The sequence below is a fragment of the Malania oleifera genome, chromosome 7 (genome assembly GCF_029873635.1).
Source record: "Malania oleifera isolate guangnan ecotype guangnan chromosome 7, ASM2987363v1, whole genome shotgun sequence".
Taxonomy (NCBI): Eukaryota; Viridiplantae; Streptophyta; class Magnoliopsida; order Santalales; family Ximeniaceae; genus Malania; species Malania oleifera.
In genome coordinates this window covers 89,512,762-89,538,030 of record NC_080423.1, presented here as the reverse complement: position 1 = coordinate 89,538,030, position 25,269 = coordinate 89,512,762, and the positions used below count along the sequence as shown (strand labels likewise).

The 25,269-nt window shown below is 35.9% G+C and overlaps 1 protein-coding gene across 7 annotated transcripts; it reads right to left on the bottom strand.

Moving 5' to 3' along the window:
* Positions 1 to 3,224: 3,224 nt before the first annotated feature.
* Positions 3,225 to 6,849, bottom strand: LOC131160355 (CBL-interacting protein kinase 2-like). 7 transcript variants are annotated; one of them, XM_058115967.1, is made up of 3 exons: positions 6,711 to 6,849; positions 6,362 to 6,528; positions 3,225 to 5,410 (listed from the first exon to the last, which is right to left on the bottom strand). In XM_058115967.1, exon 3 carries the CDS (start codon positions 4,992 to 4,994, stop codon positions 3,555 to 3,557), a length of 1,440 nt encoding a protein of 479 aa, XP_057971950.1. In that variant the 5' UTR covers positions 4,995 to 5,410; positions 6,362 to 6,528; positions 6,711 to 6,849; the 3' UTR covers positions 3,225 to 3,554. The 7 variants fall into 7 exon arrangements, with proteins under 7 accessions (XP_057971950.1, XP_057971951.1, XP_057971957.1 ...); XM_058115968.1 differs by having other exon boundaries at positions 6,362 to 6,531; positions 6,711 to 6,839; XM_058115974.1 differs by having other exon boundaries at positions 6,413 to 6,531; positions 6,711 to 6,839.
* Positions 6,850 to 25,269: the final 18,420 nt, after the last annotated feature.

Genomic DNA, 25,269 nt, shown 5'->3' with positions numbered 1-25,269 from the left:
CTGAAATAACTGTTTCGTATTTTATAATAATATCTTACATGATAATATTTCATGAATTCTGTCTTATCATACATGATTATGACATCTGCGCCAACATGAATCACGACATCTGCACCAGCATAACATAACATTTAATCACAATATCTGCACCGACATATCATATAATATACTGAACATGATTTCTCTGTACTGTTAAACATTATATTCATGAAATCATGGTTCCTGTATTGTTTTATAATTGCCCTGAAAACTATCATATCATGCTTGATTTGGAAAAACATATTATTCTAGTATACATAATTACATGGAAATTTCAATTCATGCCACACAGAAATGGGTAACATTCTGAATGTAAAATTTGTTCTAAAATCATAATTTCTAATAAAACACGTTTAAATCATATCCCTCTTCATAGTAGTATTTCCCAAACATAATTCTATAATATATATATTTTCCTTAAATTTAATGCTGTAGAATAATAAATAATTTCATGAAAGTTCTGACTTAGTTTATCCCCTTACCTGGCCTACTAAGAAGCCCACAAAACACTCAATCCTACACCTGCAGTGTTCCTAGCACAACACCCTGAAATTAACATTTTTCCCCAACAAACTTTAGTATTATCTTACCTAACATATTCTCCTCAGTCTTGAAACACCAAAAACCTAATAAAAATTAAAATATTCAACTTACCCAAATTTTGGGATGGTTCCCAAGTTGGCCTATCCAACGATCTACTCCTGTAGATGTGAATGAAAACTTCCTAGGAGTAGCGTGTCGACTTCGGATCGTCGAACCGGCGTGAAATGAAGCCAGATTACTAGAGAGAAGGAGGAGAGGACGAGGTTAGAGAGAGAGAGAGAGGGAGAGAAGTTTCCTGAATGTTTCTCGTAGGAAAAAAAATGGATTCTTGACCTTTTATAGAATGCTGGTCCACGTGGACTCGTCGACGAGCCACATCTTGTCGACGAGTCAACGAAGGGAGCTCGTCGACAAACACCTTCTCCTCGTCAACGAGTTTCAGGTTCTGAAAACAGTCTTCTCAGTAATTTCTCGTCGACGAGACGAATGTCCCCGTCGACAATCCCAAGAAACATGTTCGTCGACGAGCACTTCTACACTCGTCGACGAGACCCTGTTGAAAACCTTTTTCTCTCATTTCTTTTATTATTTAATTACTATAATTCTTCAGGTCTCTACACTATTGGTGTATGAAAAACGTCTTTTAAGGACAAAATTGAGGACCATGATTTAGAGTAGACAACGTCTTGTATAAGCCACAAGAGAACTTAAAAAAAAAAAAAATACACACACACATAGAATTTTAGTTTAATGGCTTGGATATATTGGCAAGCTTGAAGATGAGATCTAGATAAGAAATTTCTGGACAAAATCAACTGGAGAGTGCTCCTATGTTGTCTTTCGATGTTCAATTCAATGAAAGGCGTAGGAGTATCAATCAGATTAGTCTTTTGATATACCTGCATGAATTTTTGTAACAAATTACCTTATTTGTACTTGTATGGGGATATTAGTGTTTTAGGAAATAGACAACAATTGAGGAGCATGTTTGGTGCTCCATTTTGCTATTTGACTGACATAAGTATAGCTAAATAGGCATTTAACGTGTCCCCAATTATGCGACTGGTGTTATAGTTGTGTTTAATGTGCCTATTATAAAGGCATACCGGTTACATACAACTAGAGTTTTCTTATGCGGATGGTTGACATAATTCAAGAAAAACTAGCAAACTTAACCCTTCGCAAAGTAGTTTGTACTCACTCATCTAGCTTAGTCGACTTGGACATTAATAGACTTTATTGTTCTCACTTAGCCGACTAACTTGTTCTTTATCAAAGACGACTAATGGTTGTCCTTGCTTATTAGCTTTATACTTATCTCAATCAATTGCCCCCCCCCCCCCCCTATCTAGGGTTACCAACGAGTCAAGTCAAATCAATTTTTGTCAAATTTCAAGTCGAATTTGAGTTCAAGCTAAGCTTTAAATTACTTTACTCAAGCTTGTTTGCAAATGAATGAGTTCACGAGTCCCCACTAAGTTAAGATGCTAAGACACTCAGTTGATTCCTTTGGAACCTCTCATTTTGAGAGACGACTGATTTTGTTAGGTAAGAAGGTGAAAAGCGACTCATACTAATATTGCTTGAGTTTTTTTACCTCACCAAGTTAGCCTATTGGCTTTGAGCATCAACTTCAACCCTAAATCTAGGTTATGGAATTTGAGCTATATAATTCTACACACAAACATTACTACTTTTAAACTACTAAGTTTAATTCGACCTTACTACACTAGCTTATTTATATATTCAATGATCTTGAACAAGCTACTACTAAACTAAGCTTCCCAACTTCATTTGCAGCCCTACTCTTATCTCCATCATTTACAAGTTTAAATATAAGAATAACAAGCTGATCCCCGTATTATTTGGCATGTTAGAACATTAAGTGAAATTTGATTGAACATTATTATGCAAGTTGGTTAGTATTGGATTCATCAAGTCCAACTCGCATCAATTTGTACAACTTATATTTTCCTATATGCCACGACATAATTTGACCCTCATAACTTTTTAAAAAGAACTAACAAAAAGAAATTAATTTAACTTTCTATAAAAAATTATTTTCCCTTCTATTCCTATGTTAAAAAAAAAAAAAAATTTGTTTAGAAAGAAAAAAGTTGATAGTGTTTGATAGAGAAGATATAAAATGCCTGAAAATGTTTTTAATCACCAAAAAATAAATATATTTTTTAGAAATGTAATTAATGTGATGGCAATATCATAATATTTGGGAAAAAAAAAAAACACTTAATACACTCATTAATTATCAGCATGTCTTGTCCAATTTTCAACTACTAAAAATACAAATAAGGGGCTCGCATTCACTGGAGCCCCAACTTCAACCTTCGCCATTTTGTTGAGGTTAGAAGTCGCTGAGATTGCTAGTTTAGAGAAGTCATTTGCCTAAGCATTCTCGTACTAGGAACCCGCATTATCAACAAGGTCTAATCGGTTAGGATTTTTTCAATTTTGAAACCTTAGAAGGCAAGTCTAGCACTTGAAGGTTCATAGTAGAGATCTTATATTCAAACTTTGGGAGAAGAGGGAAGAAGTAATGGATGAGAATGGGTTACTCTCATTGTGTAACCCGTTCCCTTTGTAAACCAAAGAAGTTTTATCTTCAAAAAGCCATACAATAGTCATGACAATAAAGCAGTTCTTCAAATTATTTATTAAAAAAAAAAAAAAGAGGAACAAGAAAACTCATGAAACATAGAATTGGCAATTCCGATGATTAGGGAACACAATCCTCACAGATAATCAGGGAAGAGGTACGACCAACACACCTTCAAGCATCCTTTTTTTTTTAATGGGTAAGCCTAAGCCCCGTCAGCATTTATTTAAAGTTCAGGGGGAAAAAAAAAGAAGGAAGAACGGAGCAGCTATCAAATATACACAGTAACCGTTGAACGCTGGACATTTCTTAACAACTGACAACTTACTGCAAACAACAATTAGATACTCTTCCCTAATTAATCCTGAAGAGAGACAACTTGCAGCGGTAGTACCTGAGAACATGGTAGTTCTAGTTCCTCTTCATGTTGCTCTTGTTGTTGCTGTTGTGATTGGTGTTGTTGATGCTGCTGAAGGGGCTGATCACCTTGCCAAGTCCAAACAATGTCTTTAAGAGCTGGTCGTATGTCTTGCATCATTTGTTTCTGAAACTCCAGTGTATCCCCACTCAGCTTTTTCATCTCTACCAAATGAAAAGATGGAGTGACCTCAAAAACCTCCGCATCAATAGACAATAAACCTTTCCTGCCTTCCTTTGAGCCTTCCAATTTTAACAACCCTCCATCCTTCTTCTTCACTCTCAGCCTCAAGCATTTAGCCACGTCCTCCAGCTTGGACATGATTGTGGAGGCAGGCTGCCTGGATGTAAATCGAACTTCTCTCTTTTGGCTATTGTCCTTGAACAAACCAGACAAGTCAAATCCTGCTGAAAAGGAGATGATATCGAAGGCATTCAAGTTACTGGGCTTTACCATTTCTTGCTTCAACTCGGACACAGCAGTGCTACTCTCACAAGGACCAAGCACTGTATCAATATCAAGAGTGGCAGCTTCTTTCCCTTCTACTTCAACATTCATGGATTCAGATACTAGCCCCTTCCGCGACCAAGCTTTTTCCATTATTTTGTCAATCGAAACCCTTGTCTCTGGGTTAGGATCCAAGATCTTTGATAACAGTCTGCGTACTTCCGGAGAAAACCAGTTTGGGAACTTGAAATCAGCCTTACCAATCTTCCTGTACATTTCCATCAGATTCGAATCATAGAACGGGAGATAGCCAGCCAAGAGAACAAATAAGACCACCCCACATGACCATATATCAGCTTTTGATCCATCATAGCCTTTTCTATTGATCACTTCTGGAGCAACATAGGCAGGTGTCCCACAGGTTGTGTGGAGCAGCCCATCTTGACACTTTGATTCAGCAAGTGCGCTCAATCCAAAGTCTGAAATCTTTAGATTTCCATTCTCATCCAACAGGAGATTTTCTGGTTTTAAATCCCGGTGATAAACACCCCTACTGTGGCAATAATCAACGGCACTAATTAGCTGTTGAAAGTATTTCCTTGCAACATCCTCCTTCAGTTTCCCTTTGGCTACCTTGTTGAAAAGCTCACCACCTTTGACATATTCCATAACAAAGTAAATCTTGGTTTTGCTAGCCATAACCTCATAAAGCTGCACCACATTAGGGTGTCTAACCAGTCTCATTACAGATATCTCTCGTTTAATCTGATCAATCATCCCAACTTTCAATATCTTCTCCTTATCGATGATCTTAATAGCCACACTCATGCCAGTTTTAAGATTTCTCGCATGATGGACCTTGGCAAAGGTACCTTGGCCTAATAATTTTCCTAATTCATACTGCTGCATCAATACACTCCCTTTATTTTCCATTCCAAGCTACAAAACTTTATACACAACAATCTACTGCTTTCTCCTTCTAATGCAACATGTGTGACGCAGGCAATGGTAAGAGCTCAACCATCTTCACAAAGGTCAGGTTCCAACACAATTTGTCCTGCAGAAACTCTATCTACATCGTACATATGACCACATAATGGGACTGGGCAGTGAATTACACTGCCAATCTCATAAAGGATGAATAAGGACAGCTCAAGCGGAGCAACAGCTTCACTAATCTCAGAGAAAGAATTCTTGGGTCCCAAGTACATCTTTCAGCATTCCCTGGTTGTTGTGATGAACCACAGGGCACTGAAAAAGAGATCAACTGCTGAACTTTTGGAAAAACAGCAGGATTAAGAGGTGAAATTGGTTAAAGTCCAATTCTCCAGCAGATATAAGACATGCTCCTGAAAAAGAAATGAAGACAGTGCTTATGAATGAAGAGGATAGACTGATTTATATCAATTGTAACCAAGATGTGCAGCGAAGAAAAGGACTTTCAGTGCAAGCACAAAGGGAAGGGAAATTCAACACATGGAGATTAAGCGCATCAGAACTGCTACGAACATAACCATATTAAAATTAACCAACAACTAAACACTACTATTGCATCACGATCTTTGCACCAAAAAGTAAGAGAGCTTCATTGTATGACTACACAGAGTACTCCATGGTAATCAACACAAGAAAAAAAATATTTTAATGTCAAAATTTAGTTACAATTGATTTCTCCCACTTAAGTATTTAATAAGGGGATGGTGATCAATTTAGGCTTTAGTATTGCAACAATTTAGACTTGGAACATGCAGCATAATAGACTTTCTAGAAATATTTGGGACTTTATCGGCAAACCTGAAACTAATTTAATTACTTTTCACGCAGTTTGATATATTTTATGACCCACTTGTGACTTGTTCAGAATTTGGGGTTTGTTACCTACAGAAAAACTCGAGAAAATAACTCAGGAATCGGAAAAAAATAATTCAAGTACTTCTTTAGTATGCAATAATCATAATATAAATGAAAGATAATCTAATCGCTAACAGTTAAACTATTATGTTCTAAGTAAAAAACAATCTAGTTGCATCGTTACTTATTATTGCGCCCAACAGGAGGTCTAGTTCATAGGGCAAAGAGTGGAATCCTGTCAGCCTAAAGAGAAGATCAAAAGAACATCTTTTTGGTACATGAGAGGAGATACCCCATAAAAGAAAAATATTAGCAAAGCTCTGTCAATCACCAGGAAAGATGAAGGAAAAAAAACGAAAAAGAAAAATTATGAGCTTTCATGTTAGACAGAAAGAAAATGAAGTCAAAATAACTAAGCTTTGCAGGACGACTTGGCCCCCAAAATCAACCTTTTCATTTTCTCAGGAAAAGGCCAACGGCATTAAATGTAGAAGTAGAACCTCAAATTTTTTACCCTTTCCTCAGCTTTCTCCGCAGCCAACAGAACATCGAAAAAAACGAAGAGGGAAATATCTTCGTCCCCAGAAGAAAATACTAATCTGGGCCTAAGAAAACGCTGCTGAATCAAAAAATAAAACACACAAAACGGCCTGTAAATCAAACAAATATGTCATATGCAGAAAGTTGAAATGAACCGACCCCAAGACATCACAAGGGCTTATAGGGATTTTGAAAAAGGAAAAATCTATGATTGGTTCCGATAAGATATGATGAAGGGGAATAAAGTAGACTTATGACCTTTCAAAGCTGAAGAATCTGCGGACAGGGTCTTCAAGGGAAGCAACCATGGAAGAGAGAAGGATGTGTCATGAGAAAGTGGGCACAAGGCGCAGTGCTACAAATAGGCGAAGACTAATCCCTTTCCTTAGCTTAGCTTCTTTTACCCTCTAATGCTTATATTGGGTAGGATTAAATTTTGTACTCCAGGAGTTGGAGTTTTTTACAAAAAATATTATAAAAAATAAAAAACACATAAATAAAGGAAATGGGAAAAAATTACACAAAAACCAACTTTTGGAAATTCAGTTTTAACTTAAAAAAAAAAAAAAATTGGATGGCTCTGACTGGCACGGTCCCCAACGACTGTCAGCGCAGTGGGAAGAGAGAGGGGACGGGTTAATTGTTTAGGGCACAGGAAAAAAAGGTGTCCGAATTTTTTTTAAAAAAATTGTCCGAACCAACTTTTCAAAAGTCAATTTGGTGTTAATTTTTTTTTTTTTGGTTTTGCATGCATGCAAATATGTGAATTAAATTATAATAATTAATAAATTTAATTACTATTATTATTTTATATAAAATTAGTTATTTTTTATTCAAAATTTGTAATGCATAAATTTTTTTAAAATTTTGTTCTGTGTATGTTGAATAGCCCTACAAGTACCTAGTAATTAATTGTACACAATTGAATATATTATATGACTGAATTGAATTAATTCCTAGTCCCTGTGATAGAGTTGGGTCAATCTGAATATAGGGACTGTTTGATAGAGAAAAATCAAATACTTTTAAAATACTCAATTCACCCTCCTCTTGGGATTACACCGTAAATAACAAAGACTATTAGTGACGGTTTAAAAAGTTTGTCGCTAATAATAAACTATTAGTGATGGTTTATAAAAACCACCACTAGTAAAAGACTACTAGTGATGGTTTCAATAAACCGTCACTAATAATGCTTAATAGTGACGGTTATCTAACTGTCACTAATAAGTGACTTTTAGTGATGCTTTAATCTTGTGACTAATACTCCAAAAAACGTCACTAATATTTTCTTGGGTTAATTTCCACAATCTAACCGTGACTAATAAGTGACTTTTAGTGACGCTTTAATCTTGTGACTAATACTCCAAAAAATGTCGCTAATATTTTCTTGGGTTAATTTCCACACGAAAAATGGTTTCCTGTGATGGATCGGCGGGAAAATTTGGGTTTTAGTGATGAACGTATTAGTGACGATTACTATTTCGTCACTAATACTTACACTAGTAGCGACGATTTTTAAAAATTGTCACTAAAAAACTATTTTTAGTGATGAAATTAAAACCGTCACTAATAATTTCGCCACTAAAAACCAATTTTTTTGTAGTGATATAAGATATCGAAATAGTTTTTCAAATGTGTTTTTATTAACAAGATATCTTATATTCGTGGGGAAACTCTTCTAGACAAGTTTTAATCTTTATTAGACTTAATATATTTCTTATACTTTTGTCTAAGAATGTTTTAAATCATTAAAAGGTTTTTTTTTTTCAAAGAAAAAATAGAGCAATTGTCAACTAACGTAGTGCAGCCTTGAGTCCTAAATATGTTTCGGTATTTTGAGCATAACTTTTTCTAAAAGAGTCCAAAAAGAACGATCTTGGTATCTATGGAAAGTTAAGAAAAAATTTCACAACTTTTATGTTGATGATGTTTTCTGATTCAGGGCTCTAGTCGACTAGAACAGGGGAATGGTTGACTAGAACAAGGGAATGGTCGACCAACTTTTCCAGTAGCTATTTTTTTCTCGCAGACCAGGTGACTGGTCGTCCAGTAAGGTCTCTGGTTGACCATTGGCCTCAGGCCCAGTGCTCCAACAGCTAGAACTCGAGCCAAACATTTGGGACTTGTTCCTAACGACTAGTTAACGACTCCTTTGGCTATTTGGCTATAAATACAAGCTATTAGGCTTGTTTAGAGATGGTTTGTAGCATTGTTGATCATATTGGTGAAAAATATAACTTTATCCAAAACCTAAGCACTTAACACTTTGCATCTTTGTCTTTCATTCACAAGTGCTCAATCTCTATTGCTCATTCATCTTGTTTGAATCATTCCTTAAGAGAGTAGTGTGAGGTTTGATTTATATTTGCAATTAGCTCATTTGAGGAGCTTCTTATGTAAATCCATCTCCTTGGTTGTAAAGGTTCTTTGTGAACCATTTGGTGAAGGTTCTTGGTGAACCGAAAGCTCTTTGTGAGCAGATAGGGATTTGTTCCCTAAGTGTAGGGTTGGGTACTCGAGTTGTAAGGCTTGGTTCGCTGGTGAAGGAGTATTCAGAGTGGATTGTGGAATCCTTGGCTTGGTGCTAAGGCGTGGACGTAGGCTTGGTGCCGAACCAAATTAAATCTCTGATGTTAAGCTTTCTCTCCCTTCACTTTTTTATATTTGTCTTGTGCTTGATTTACTTTACCAATATTGTTATAATTGCTTATAATATTGCCAAGAGTTTTTTTTTTTGTAGATAAAATTTTAAATACACAAAAAGAGTCCATTCACTTCGCTTTCCTGATTTTGATCGCTCCGTCAATTCGCTTTTCAGCAATTGCCCAATCAAGACCATTTTGGGGAACACTTCTGGGGAAATGGACAACACATGTATTTCCGAGAGGGTTGTCACATTGATGAACTACCTTCCCTTTTTTAGTCAAAGGGCGACCCCGTGCTGTCGTCTCCTTCCTTCGATGAGAGCACTCACTTGTCTCCCCCTCCATGCTCTTTGAAATTAAAATCGCTTCCTGTCGGTATTGAGCAATGAAAGCATGAGCTAAATCCCCTCATGTGTGAATTTTTACTCGGCTATACCAGCTTAAAGCTTCTCTGGTCAAACTATTTTGGAAGTAGTAGGCGAGCAAATCATTATTGTCAGCATGTGCACCCATTTTCCAAACATACATCCCTAGATAAGCTAAGGGGCTTTCGAACCCACTGAACTTCTCAAAGTCTGGTAAAATAGAATTTGGCACTAAGTCGCCATTAAATGCCTCCCCTAAATCGATATGGGTTGCTTCCTCTATAGCTTGGAACTATTCTCCCCCTATTCCATTCTTATAGTTCGTTTCCAAGCTAGGGGTTTGTTCCTTATTCATTTCTTCAGTCAGCTCCATTTCTTGGGCACTGAGGTTGATGACTGGTGGTGCATGGTCATCTTTATCTAGCTAGAAACATGGGTCCTGGGTTGTTAGGACAGATGTGTGCAAGCTAAGGCCCAAACCAGCCATTGACTCCACCAATTATAATGAAGGATGCTCACTAATGGCTTGTTTTGGAGATTGTATAGTTTTGCACGAAAAGGTGGTTATCCCTATTAGTTTGACAATCTGATCCTTAATATTTTGAATTTCTTGATGGATCTTCTCCTGACTTTACTCAAGAGCCCTTACATGGCTTTCCAACTAAATCCACATGATCCCTCCTTCCCTTCTGGCATTGTAAGGGTCTAAATCCTCCTTGTCATCCTTTACTTGCACAACCTTCCCCTTGTTCAGCAGCAACTCCAATATTCTGTTCAACTTACTATTCAATTCCTCATACCCATGCTCTATGCTTAAGACCCTACTTCCTAGCTATTCACCCATGTTTGCTTTACTTCTGGTGTTGTAAAGGCGGGTAAAGGCAGGCTTAATGTTGGAATTCTAGACTTTAACTCGGCCTGATTTTACAAGAAGTCTTCATGTGATTATTGGCCCATCGGGAGTGAAATCTTATGCATGGACGCATGCAATGATGCAATTAGTGCATGGCAATATACCAACAAACACAATGATGTATGCATTCTATTGTACTTCAACCAAGGTTTTTGAGAAAGATGGTCATCATTTTCATTGAAAATAGCTTTTGTACAATATTTCAGAAACACACAAAAAGGCATCGGGTGACCTCAGACAGATATGGAATTCAGAACCTCGGGCTTATCCCTAGTTGAACTGCTCGTGCCTTTTTGAGCTGACTTCAACTGCTAAGGCATAGTACCGGCCACACTCCTTAGCAAAGCTTGATACTTGGCTTCCCAGTAGCTTGCCTTCATTACACAAGGCTCCAACTTCTTTAACACCTCGTTTTAGTGGTGCCTTTGTTTATCACACTGCTCCTCCAGCTTCTTTATGTAATGAAACTTCTCTTTCATTTCTACTTTGGATTCCCTTAACAATTGGATTTTCTGGTTGAGTGTTGCATGAAGCGTCTGCCTTTCTTTTCTCATAGACAATATCTCTTCTTCTGATTACCTGCACCAAGCTTTTTGTTGCTTGAGTTTTTCGTGATAAAGAGCGATTGATTCTTCTTCCTTCTGTGAGTCACCTATGACAGCTTCCATGATTTCTTCACTTGTTGGATTTGGCTCCTCCCGCAACACGAATTGCAAGTCTTATCTAGGCGATTCAAAATAGGTGACAAAGGCATCTGAAATCCTTTTAAGTTGGGGATTTATCCGGCTGACCCACCAAACTTCGTAGTTTCCTCGAATCTCAATAGCTTTGTCACCTAGGTCCATAAGGTGCGCATGTTTCCAAGCCACCATAAGCTTTCTGATCTATTCTCGAGCGCTCTCTGTTTCATATGTGAAGTCGGCGTTTGCCAATCCATGGGTCATAGGCACAAACTGAGTTCCCATTTGCCTTTGAACCATCAAAGGTGCATATGTGATTTCTCCCCATGGGCCGAGTAACGGGACCCATGGGAGGTTTCCACATCGATATACCATGTTAGCACAATCCATCCAAGGAGACCGCCATACCAATCCTAAGTCAACCAAATTAAGTAGCTTCGCATTCCATTCTGGCTTGCTACACCGTTCCTTCCATTGAGTCTCTTCGAATTCTTCCAGAGCGATCCTGATTGCTGAGAAGACATTACAAAAACTTCCTTGGTTGGGTGAAAGGTGGCTCACGATCCAAACATACAGCAAGGGCACGCAACATCATAGACACTCTTGCCTCTTTGCTTTGCAGTGGTTAAAGGAGCAAAAGGTTTTTGCTAAGATGCCCAACACTGGATTGACTCCCTTTTGTATTTGTGTGACGAATGAAACGGTAGCCTAGTCGATTATGCCCAGCTCTTTTGGAAATACGACCAAACCATATATAGCCATAGTCATCGTACGTATCTGAACTTCCTCCTTTTCTTCTTTCGCCATTATTTCTTTTAACTACCTCTAGGAGATTTTTCTGGTTTCCACCCCTTATTTTGATAATATCTTCTTGATTTTAATTCCATTGGCATCATATAGTTCCTTGACAAAGGAGGCACTAGTGTCAGGCATATAAGTCTTGTATGACGTTTGTTGTTTAACTAGATGCAAGAGGGAAGCGTACTCCTTGATGGTCGGTGTCAAGTCAATTCCATCCATTGTGAAACAACAGTATGGTGGATTCCAAAATTCAACCAATGCTTTGATAGCCTGGATATTTACTGATATATACAACAGGAAGCCGATATACCCGTATACCTGTGAGAATTTTAAGCGGCGTTGAGGTGTCCATCCCTTCCAAATAGCTTTCATCTCGTCTCGAGGGTTTGATCGGGTATATATGCTGACTCTAGCTGGAAGTTTTGCCACAGATTCCGTGCTCGGGCTATCACTCTACTATTTTTGCTGGCTTTCAGAATATAGCCGAACTGCTGGCTCGAACTCTCGATAAACCACAGTGTTCTCCATCAATGATTTAGATCTTTTCCGGAACCTTGGTAAAGTATGTGGGATGCCTACATGGATGTAGTATGTCAATAAATGCAACATACAACTCACAATAATATACAAACACGAGACCACACTGAGAAGGATGGAGCTTCTGTCCCAACTCGGGGTAGGTACATGCAAGATTCTCCAAGGCTTTATCCTAGGCAAAGAATTCCGGATGATTACAAATAGGCTATTGTGTATTGTAACTGTGGAAGTGTGGTTGTGAAGTACGTAATAAGAACGATGGGGAGGGATGCTCAGTACATAGTGGGGATGATGGGGAGGGATGCCCGGAAAGTAAGAAAGTATTGGGAAGTGAAGTAAATGTGCATTTTCAATTATAGGTGTGAGTACATGTAGGCGAATTGAGTGTTTCGTGATTATGGATATGTTGTGGTATTACGTAAAGTACGTGTATGCAGATTCTGTGGTATGATGGATGTTGAATGTGTGTGAGTATAGTTATAAATGTCCTTACAATTGTAATTAATTAACAAATGTTTATATTTTTGTATACACTAAAACTCATGTTACCACACACTGATAATAATTTATTTCGTCTTACTGAGAAGTGTCTCACCCGAATATACGACTAATTTTTTAGGACCTTCTCATGATCGATGTAATGACTCGAAGAATTTTTAACTATTTAAAATAATAAGAAAGATAATAAAAGGAAAAGGGGAAATAGAAGAAAGGAAAAAGAAATTGTAAAAGGGTACAAATAGGTGCTCGTCGACGAGCGGGATTTTCTCATCGATGAGAGATCTTGTGAGCCTCATCGCCAAGTATGCATGTCTCGTCGGCGAGGATTAACTGAGAGGGTTTGGGCTGTTTTGAATCTTGTCGATGAGCTCACGGCCTTGTCGACGAGTGTTCTTCAATGGTTCGTCGACGAGTCCACGTGGTAAAGACGAGTATATAAAGATCTAAGGTTTCTTTCTAGCGAAGGAAATTAATTTTCCTTCAGCTTTCTCTCTCTAAACTCGTCTCTCTCCTTTCTCTCTAAGAATCCCGCCTAGATTCAGCCTGAATCTATGATCAAAAGTCGCTACGGTGTTCTATGGAAGATTCTCTACACATCTAGCAAATCAGTTTTCTAAACTGGGCTTTTTGGGAACTGCTCCTAAGTTGAGGTAAGGGTTAGGATTCTCAATTTTGGAAGGGTTTATTTACGGTTATTAAGTTGAGAAAATGTAGAAATGGTAGTTAATTTGGGGTTTATTTATTTAAATTAGGGTTTTTGAACTAGGGGAGCATCACAGGCATTAGTTTGGGATACCTATTGGTGTAGTTCAAGGATTCAGGTAAAGGGAAAATTTATATATTAAATCAGGTTTTCATGTATTAAATGGACATGGATTATGTTATACATATGTATATATGTTTTCATATGGGTATAAAATGCCAACCATATAAATAATATTTTTCTGAGCTTAGGGCTGCTTATTTAGCTACGTATATGCGAAAATGAACTAAGGAAAGTGGAAAATATTTTCAGGATAATTATGTAAGAAATGAAGGTATATTTTTAGTATATAAACATTAAATGTTGGTTGGCTTATTTTACAGACAATGTATGAATTTTACTGTTAAAATGTGTGGCATGAGTGGATAGTAATGCTGTTTGAACATATGTTATATGTATAAGATGCGGGCTATGTAAGAAATGCAATGATAATGAAATGTATAAGGACTATGTTGTTTGTGTTTGATAATACAACCATGCATACAATGATAGCTAAAAGGAGCTGTAGACTAATTGATGACAACTAAAATGAGGTGTGTTAGCAGATTCTAGCTCATATCTATGTGGACTAACTGATATATAGCTAAAAGGAGCTGTAGTGCGAATGAATGAAATGAAAAGGAAATGTGAATGAAATGGATATGAAATATGAAATGTGATCGATGTAAAATATGAAAGGTTATGTAAAGTGAAATGTTATGGAATGCCAAAGATATGAACATGAACGAATATGGATGGTTGAATAACAACAGACAGAATAATGTATTATGGTATTATCAAATATTTATGTTAGTAGAACATGTTACGCTAGGGCGGAGCAAACTCTTCGCCTAAGGGCTTGTTGATAAAGGTGAGTGCACTAGTAGTATTAGATGTAGTAGTAGGCTGCATAACGCACTAGGGCAGAGGGAAACTATTTGTATGGGCAGATAGATTTGCCTATTCTCGGGGGCCTTCGCTAGTAAATATTTGAATGAACTGTGTGAATAGGCAATTAATATATCACTTGAGAGCTTACTGAGTAAGGTGAGTGCTCTAGTATGCTTCAGTTGTGACCTTTGGATTGCCTATTGTAGAAGAGCAGAGGGGTGCTACTTGTATGGACGGGTAATCACCCCTATCCTTGGGTAGTCTTACGGGTGAATGTTTTGCATGTGTTTGATAGGGTTCAGAAAATGATTTCAAAATATATGTTATTGGTTTTGCAAATGATATTAAAATATTGATTATAATCTCATGTGGACCACATGCTATTTTAATATATATTGTTTCTTTCCCTTACTGATATGTGCCTCACCTGATTACAAATTTATCTTTTCAGGACAACCACATAAACGAGCTTAGAGAAGCTCAAGGTTGATAGCATTTTTGGGGTTCTAGATAAAGAAAAGGGTATAAATATTTTTGATGATATTTGGGATGTAAATAAGTTATGTTTTATGTTTTAAGGTTTTCTGAGGTATGGATGGTTGTGGAACATACTGGTGTTTGCGAATACTGTATATTTTTGGAGATATATGGAATATGGGAATAGAGGTGATGAATGGCTATTATGGAATACAGATAGAATTAGTAAACTCTGGTATTTATTTTTATGATTGAGGATCATAGTTATGTTTTTCGCTGCGTATGTATGATTTAATTATGGATTATTAGGATTTAATTAGGTAAAACGCACCAAACGGGGTTTAAAGGTTCTAGGCATTACAATTTGGTATCAGAGCAATGATTTTGAGATTTTGAGAACTTAGGAAATGATTTATACCAGAGTATAGGATTGAGTTAGGATGAAAATAGGAGATGGGTAGGTTAGGTGTTGATAAGTATAAGATTTTGTCTTATAGCCTAAAGGCAGATATCCCTTAGTAGATGTCTTTCTGTGATTTTCTAATTCAATCGACGGTTTTAGAAAACCACAGTAAATCCATCAACGGTGATGTTTCTTAGTCATGAGATTGGTCCTTATATGGAGATTTTAGATTTTTATTGGATTTAAATTATATAATTGTGTATTGGAGTTATGATATGGAATTCTTATCTCTTTTTTATCCTATTTTCAAGATGGACTCTGGAGATGAGAATATAGAGGCTAAAGGAAGGGAAGGTTCAGATACTTCCAGTGAAGAGGACATTGATACCTCCAAGGTGCTACGTGGTATAGCCCTGCCAGGTTAAGGCAGAGACGAAGAAGGAACCTAAAGAATAGAACTGTCCACCTGCAGGTTAGGGCTGCAGCATTAAAGAGTTTATGAGGATGAACTCTTTGGCATTAGTAGGAGGACCTAATCTAGTGGCTGCAGAGAATTGGGTACATGAAATAGAGGAGATCATGGATGTACTCGACTGCACATATGAGCAGAAGGTCCGTTATGCCACTTTCAAGATGACCAGGGAGGCGAAACGCTGGTGGCTTTCTACAAAGCTGCTAGAGGATCAGAGGCTAGAAAAGATAGCTCTTACCTAGGAGAGATTCAAGGAACTGTTCTTTGACAGGTATTTTCCTTCATCTGTCAGAGAGAAGAAGATTGAGGAATTTACAAATCTGACCCAGGGGGAGATGATCGTTGTGGAATATGCAACGAAATTTGTGGAGTTATCACGCTTCGCACCATTTCTGATCCCAAACGAGGCAATGAAGGCCAGGAAATTTGAAAAAGTCCTGAGATGCAAAATATACGAGCTGGTGGTGAGGTTTCAAGTTCAGACTTTCTCAGAATTAGTTAATAAGGCTTCGATGCTAGAGAAGAGTATCCAGAGCAGCACAGAGCCTTCAGAGCAGAAGAAGAGGCCTACACCATCTAGTTTTCAGTTTGAGGCCAGTCAAGGATCAGGGATGAAAGGGAAAGAGATAGTGGACTCCGTATGCCAGAAATGTAATAAAAGGCATAGGGCGAATGCCTCCAAATTGTTTTAGGTGCACTAAGCTAGGGCATATCAATAAAAATTGTCGGGAACCATTGCATATGGTATCTGTTCAAAACCAGGATCGGGGAAAACAACAGGTACCACTTGGAAGAGGTGCTCCACTCCGACTGTATACACTTCAAGCTGAGGAGGATGCCATCAGAGAAGTAAGTATGGGTTTATGAATAAGGAAATTATAAATTAATTCAGTTACGGATGATTGAGTAGTATACATGATGATCTAAATGTTTATGATGATGTGATTAATTGTAAATAATGTAGGGATTTGGGATACATATTGAATTGTATGACTTAATGATGTGAAAGGATGATTAGTAGGTAAAAATTTCGAGGACAAAATTTCTTTAATGGGGGGAGAATGTAACGACTTGGAGAATTTTTAACTATTTAAAATAATAAGAAAGATAATAAAAGGAAAAAGAGGAAATAGAAGAAAGAAAAAAATAAATTGTAAAAGGGTACAAACAGGTGCTCGTCGAAGAGCAGGATTTTCTCATTGATGAGAGATCTTGTGAGCCTCGTCGCTGAGTATGCATGTCTCGTTGACGAGGATTAACTAAGAGGGTTTGGGTTGTTCTAAAACTCATTGACAAGCTCATGACCTTGTAGACGAGTGTTTTTTAGTGGTTCGTCGATGAGTCCACGTGGTAAAGAAGAGTATATAAAGATCTAAGGTTTCTTTCTTGGGAAGGAAATTAATTTTCTTTCAACTTTCTCTTTCTAAACTCGTCTTTCTCCCCTCTCTCTAAGAATCTGGCCCGGATTCAGCCCGAATCAACGATTGGTAGTCACTATAGTGTTCTAGGGAAGATTCTCCATACATCTAGCGGATCAGTTTTCTAAACTAGGCTTTTTGGGAACCTCTCCTAAGTTGAGGTAAGGGTTAAGATTCTCAGTTTTGGATTTATTAAGGGTTTATTTAAGGTTATTAAGTTGAGAAAATGTAGAAATGGTAGTTTATTTGAGGTTTATTTATTTAAACTAGGATTTTTGAACTAGGGTCCGGGTGAGCATCACAGACATCAATTTGGGAAACTTGTTGGTATAGTTTAAGGATTCAAGTAAGGGGGAAATTTATATATTAAATAAGGTTTTCATGTATTAAATGGAAATGTATTATGTTATATATATATATATATATATATATATATATATATATGTATGTATGTATATATGTTTTCATGTGGGTATAAAATGCCAACCATGTAAATAATGTTTTTCTAAGCTTAAGGCTGCTTATTTAGCTACGTATATGTGAAAATTGAAACCTAAAGTGTAGTCCCAAGAGGGGGGGGGGGGTGAATTGGGTTATTAAAAAAATCCTTAGTCTTTTTAAGAGTTCTTGACTTTTTACAATCCTTTAACGACTTCTTTTGTTCTTATCAATTAGGCAATCCACACAAGCACTAACTTCTTCTATTCAATCCAAAACCACAACAAACACAACCAAATTAATTAACTGTTCAAGCAAAACAACCACAACACAAGTAATCAATTTTGATTTTGCAATATTCAGCAACCCTATATATGAATGTGAAAGTCATGTAGTTGACTTTTGAATTGAAGATTAAAATAACATCCAAACACTTTTTTAAGATCAAAATTTAAATAAACTTTCATCTAATAGGTTTTGGGTTGTTAACCAATCAACGTACTCCCTTACGGTTTCCGTAAAAAATTGATTAACTAACGTACTCCCTTTTGGCTTCCGCAAGCTCAGAACAAATTAGGCTTTGGTTTATTTAACTTCCAATATGCGTTGTTTTTATAATTGAAAGAATTACAACATCCATGTAGTTTATATTTTTGTTGGAATTTAAAGAGAGTAAGGGAAAGAGAGTGACACAGCCATTTTTACGAGATTCGGCTTATCCCAGCCTACGTCCTTGCCTTAGGTCAACCACCTAAGGATTTCACTCTACCTTGTTCCTTCTGGGTGGAACAAAAATCTTACAATAATCAACCTCTTTTTCAGGAAGAGAAAGCAACAACCTATGCTTGGTCCAATGATTCAACAATACCTTGAACCGTCAAAGATTTAGTAGAAAGGAATGGATATCTGCGTACAAAAACATTCTCAAACACAGAGCAAGTTATACAAGTTAAATCTCAAATAGTACTTCAAAACCAAAACTAAATAGAAAATGTGAAGATCAAGGTTTAGAAGTCACCAATGGTTCTTTCTTAAAGATTTTGATGCAACTCAGAACCAAACCCTTATTTTTAATTTAATAATTTCGTACAGTTTTTCATCCAGCAAAAAGGTGTGAGCAAGAATAAGCTTTAGGAGAGTTTTAGCATAGAAATCGTGTATTGCTTCGGTGTATTTTTTCATTGAGCAAGAGAGGCATTTATAGACCATTTAAGGAAAAGTTTCCTCATTTAACATGGAGCATTTAGGTAACTTTTTAAAAGATATTAATTTATAGAATTAATTTTGAAAATCTTCTCGTAAGTTTGAAATTCAAAAATTCCCCGCAAAATCAGTCGACTGACCCACTCGACTAGGTCATTTTTTGCACTAGTCAATCGGCTGGAAAGTCGACTGACACCATTTTGTCTCTCAAAAAATAATTCTGACAAATTGTCAGTCGGCTGATTGAACCACGTTCTAAATTGTCAGTCGGCTGGGTACTGTCAGTTGACTTGACATTTTCAGTTCATTGAGTCGGTCGGCTAGACAGTTAACTTTGCTGAAGGTTTCCTATCAATCAGCTGACTGAACCACGTTCAATAATGGTCAATCAGCTAGGTGCTGTCAGTTGGCTGGGTACTTTTAGTTTAACGAGTTAGTCGGCTGGGCAGTCATCTTTTTCAAATATTTTCTAATTTTTGATTTCTTTAAAATCTAGTTTACTTAAAAAACTTAATTATAACTTTTCAAAAATATTTTCAAGAGTTTTTCAAGTGCTAGTCTCTAAGTCTTTGTATCTTAAGGAACTTCACATATCTAAATAGCAATGACTTGAAGTACTTACAAATATCCTTCTAAGCATGATCTCCTTAATCAATAAGTCTTGCAGCTTCTTGAGGTTCACTTTTGACTTCAAGATCTGCTTGGCCTTTAAGCTCTTCATTTGTCGTTCATTGCTTCAATATACTGAGAAGCTTTCACTTGATCAACATTGATCTCCAGCTTGCTTCCATGATTAACCATGAGTGTCCTTAGACCTAAAATAAACCCACTTAACAACACATGTTAAACCATCCTTCATTTTGTTATCATCAAAACAAGATTGAAAAGCCTAGTTAGGTCAATAATAATGAACTAACGAAAGTGGAAAATATTTTCAAGATAATTATGTAAGAAATGAAGGTATATTTTTAGTATATAAACATTAAATGTTGGTTGGCTTATTTTACAGGCAATGAATGAATTTTACTGCTAAAATGTGTGGTATGAGTGGATAGTAATGCTGTTTGAGCATATGTTATATGTATGAGATGCCAGCTATGTAAGAAATGTAATGATAATGAAATGTATAAGGACTGTGTTGTTTGTGTTTGATAATACAACCATGTATGTAATGATAGCTAAGAGGAGCTGTAGACTAATTGATGATAGTTAAAAGGAGCTGTGTTAGCAAATTCTAGCGCATATCTATGTGGACTAACTGATGTACAACTAAAAGGAGGTGTAGGGTGAATGGATGAAATGAAAATGAAATGAAAATGAAATGTGAATGAAATGGATATGAAATATGAAATGTGAACGATGTAAAAGATGAAAGGTTATGTAAAGTGAAATGTTATGAAATGCCAAAGATATGAATTTGAATAGATATGGATAGTTGAATAACAACAGACAGAATAATGTATTATGGTATTATCAAATATTTATGTTAGTAGAACATGTTACGCTAGGGCGAGGCAAACTCTTCGCCCGAGGGCTTGCTGAAAAAGGCGAGTGCATTAGTAGTATCAAATGTAGCACTAGGCTGCATAACGCACTAGGGCAGAGGAAAACTATTTGTATGGGCGGTTAGATTTCCCTATTCTCGAGGGCCTTCACTGGTAAACCTTTGAATGAACTATGTGAGTACGAGATTAATCTATCACTTGAGGACTTACTGAGTAAGGTGAGTGCTCTGGTATGTTTCAATTGTGACCTTTGGGTTGCCAATTGTATCAGAGCAGAGGGGTGCTACTTGTATGGGCGGGTAATTACCCTTATCCTTGGGTAGTCTCGTGGGTGAATGTGTTGTACGTGTTTGATAGGGTTTAGAAAATGATTTCAGAATATATGTTATTGTTTTTGCAAATGATATTAAAATGTTGATTATAATCTCATGTATACCACACGCTGTTTTAATATATATTGTTTCTTTCCCTTACTGACATGTGTCTCACCCGATTATAAATTTATCTTTTCAAGACCACTATGTAAATGAGCTTAGAGAAGCTTAAGGTTGATAGCATTTTTGGGGTTCTAGATAAAGAAAAGGGTATAAATTTTTTTGATGATATTTGGGATGTAAATAAGTTATGTTTTATGTTTTAAGGTTTTCTAAGGTATGGATGGTTGTGGAACATACTGGTGTTTGCGAATACTATATATTTTTAGAGATATATGGAATATGGGAATAGAGGTGATGAATGGCTATTATGGAATACAGATAGAATTAGTAAACTCTAGTATTTATTTTTATGATTGAGGATCATAGTTATGTTTTCCGCTGCTTATGTATGATTTAATTATGGATTATCAGGATTTAATCAGGTATAACGCGCTAGACAGGGTTTAAGGGTTCGGGGCGTTACAATCGAGCTTAGCGAGCTCTAGGGCAGGGTTGGTTAGCTTAGTATAGTGTGAGTGTTTGTAAGAACATTGAAGTATTTAAGTTTACGTTTTAAATTTCTGGTTATGTAATATGGTAGAATGGATATATCTTTTTGGTTGTATTGATATAGTACTCTGGTATTTTAATTGAGGTTTTATTATTATTTTCGATGCATGCGTGATGAATGTGATATCAGGGACGTATGGGCGGTCTCATAACACCTTGGGCCCCACTTTCAGGTTCGGGGCGTTACATTGCAAATCAATTACCAGATTCTTTTGCAAATACCAAAGTCATACTAAAATCTTATCTACCTGCTACAAATATTGAAGCATATATTGATGTCCCTTATACCTAAGCCACAAGTTAAACGTGGAAGGTCTTTTGGTGCAAAAAATAAAACTCCCATAAAGACAAAATTGAAATATGTAAACACTCCAGAAGATGTTACAGAGGTGGATAATCCATTCGACATTCACAAACCTGTTTCTCCTGAAAATGAAATTCCTATTATGAAACCTCTTGAAGAGGAATCTCCTTAAAAGAAAACTCCTGAAGAGACATCCCTTGAAAAGGGACAGGAACTTGGAAATAATAATGAGATCTCAATTCATTACACAGGAGAAATGTGGAATAGAAGTAAAGTTGTTGTCAACAACACATTTGCATATGCAACATCTACTGACATTACCATAAGTAATAATAACATTACTAGAAGTAATGAGGTTCTTAAACCTAAATCTATTAATGAATGTCGATATAGAAGTGATTGACCAAAATGGAAAGAGGTTAACACATTAGAATTAAACTCTCTATCAAAAAGATAAGTTTTTGGACCTATAGTCCGGACACCAGAAGATGTCCAACCCATTGGATACAAATGGGTATTTGTGCACAAATGAAATGAAAATAATGAAATTACTCGATATAAAGCAAGGCTTGTGGCATAAGGTTTCTTGCAGAAACTTGGAATTGATTATGAGGAGACATATTCTTCCATAATGGATGGAATCACTTTTAGATTCCTAATTGGGTTAGCAGTCGTTGAACGACTAAGCATGCGTCATATGGATGAGTAACAACATGGATCATCATATAGTGAAATTTATATGAAAAATCCCTAAAGGATTTGAATTTCCTGAAGCAAAACCTAGAAATTTATATTCAATTAAATTTCAACGTTCTTTATATGGATTTAAACGATCTGGATGCATATGGTACAATCAGTTAAGTAAGTATCTTATGAAAGAAGGTTTCATAAATGATCTGATTTGTCCATGCATTTTTATTAAAAGATCATAATTTGGATTTGCTATAATTGTTGTTTATGTTAATGATTTGGATTTAGTTGGGACTCCAAAAGACCTCACTAAAGCTGCAAATTATTTAATGGCAAAATTGGAGATGAAAGATTTAGGAAAAACAAAATATTGTCTTGGCTTACAAATTGAATATGTAAATGGTGGAATTTTTGTTCATCAATATAAATATACTGAAAAGGTATTGAGGTAATTTTATATGGATAAAATTCATCCTTTGGGATCTCCAATGATGGTGTGATTATGTTAAGAAAGATCAATTTCGGCCTCATGATGAGAGGGAGGAATTACTTGGTCCTACAGTACCATATTTAAGCCTTAAGATGACAGGAGGAATTACTTGATCCTAAAGTACAATATTTAAGTATTGTTGGCTCTTTGATGTATCTAGCAAAGTGTACAAGACCTGACATTGCATTTTCTATAAATCTAATAGCAAGATATAACTCTGCTCCTAGTTGACGACATTGGAATGAAATTAAACACATTTAATGCTATTTGAGAATAAAGCAGACGATTACATCAATATACTTCAATCATTCTAAAATACTAGCTACCTATAAAGCTAGTAGAGAATGCGTGTGGCTCAGATCAATGATCTTTCATATCCAAGAAAATTGTGATCTTCAATCAATCAAGAATATTGCAAAAGATTTATATGAAGACAATGTTGCATTTAAAACTCAACTGAGAGGAGGATACATAAAGGGTGACCATATGAAGCGTATCTCTCCAAAATTCTTCTATACACATGAACTCTAGAAGAATAGTGATGAATAGTGATATGAGTGATATAGATGTTCAACAGATCTGATCAAGTGATAATCTAACAAATTTGTTTGCCAAAACTTTACCTACTACAACATTCAAGAAATTTGTTCATCTTATCAGAATGAGGCATCTTAAAGATCTTAGCAGAAGAAGTTAATATATGAGTAACATCCAAAGGGGAGTGTTATGAAATATAGGTAGATGTCCTCCATGTCAACTATGAACTTGCCCCATATATCTCCACTAATCCATGTCAATTATGAACCTGCCCCATATATCTGCACTAATTCATGTCCCTATGAACTTGCCCCATACATCCGCACTTCTTCATATCCCTACGAATCTGCCCTATATGTCTGCACTATTTATATCCCCATGTGAACCTATCTCATATGTTTGCACTAATTAAGTTAACATTAGCTAACTCATGAAGGCTATAAATACCTCCTCCTACATAGCCAATGGAGTATGGAAAAAAAAAAAGAAAAAAGGAAGAGTTGGAAAAGAAGAATAGAGAAAGATAGAAGTAGAAAGAAAGATGAGAGATATAAAAGAAATAAAGAGAGATTTTATAAAAGAGCATATCCATATCATATTGTAATTCATCCCAAAATAGTGAAACTTTGATCCAATCCACCCGTAGAGTAGGTATATCTGAACTATGTAAAATCTCTGTCTCGTCTTATTTAATTTTCTATTTATTTTCTGCATCTTTTATAACAAATATCATTAAATTTTAAAAATCGGTTTTTGGATCCATACTCCCAATTGACATGTATGCATATTTGTGTATGTGAGTACAACTACATATGTTAGTATATGCATGTGTATATTTACTAACTTTACTTTAAATATTTATAAAAAGTCTTGGATAAATATATATAAAAAAGGGGTATATTTTTTTTTTCAAAATGAGTATTTTTAAATAAATATCCAAATAAAAAATTATTTTTAAGATTATCTATTTTTTTTTAAAAAAAAATTACAATAAAAAACTCTAAAAATGTAAATAAACTTTGCTTATATTTTCTCAATGAAAATGAAGCAATAAAAAAGATTTTTTGAATAAACTTGATACTCGATCGGGATCATTTCTTTTTATATCATCTCGTAGTTGGTTGAGAGCTTACAAAGAGCAATTTCCCTATCATTTTCTTATTACAGCTTACAAATTTATTTATTTATTTATTTATTTTGTTTACTATTGTATACTTGTATATTTTGTGCCATATAATCCATAAAACCTAACAAGAAAATTATATATGTTTGAGATAACCACGAGCTCTAATTGTCTTTATTAGCTTGGAATCACAAGGTGTTATTTAATTATGCTATGTTCAATCTTGCAATAAATCCCTTCCTAATTTTTTCCATAAGCTCTTTTAAACCTATCTATTATTGCATACATATTTTAATGTAATATCTAAAAGAAAATTGTTGAGAATTCCACTTGAGAGTTTGTCCCACATTAAAAAAAATTGAGTGGATGATGGGTGCTTATATGCATGGTTGGGCCCAAGACCCATTTTAAGCTTTTGGATCAAGTTGGTGTTCATCCATGTATATCCAGCCCACCCATGGGCTCGTCCGGTCCCAACAAAGTGATATCAGAGCCAGGTTGATAGATTGTCAAGTTGGCAGTTTGAGTTATGGAATCAAATACTAGTGGAATGATTAATCTCAATGGTTCAAATTATTACATATGGAAAGGAAAAATGGAGAATCTTCTTTATATGAAACATTATTATCTAATGGTGTTTAGTACTGGAAATTTATTAAAAAAAAAAAAAAAAAAAGTCTGATGTGGAATGGA

Coding starts and splice junctions, on each gene's coding strand:
- LOC131160355 (XM_058115967.1), bottom strand. CDS start 4,994: ATGGAAAATAAAGGGAGTGTATTGATGCAGCAGTATGAATTAGGAAAA.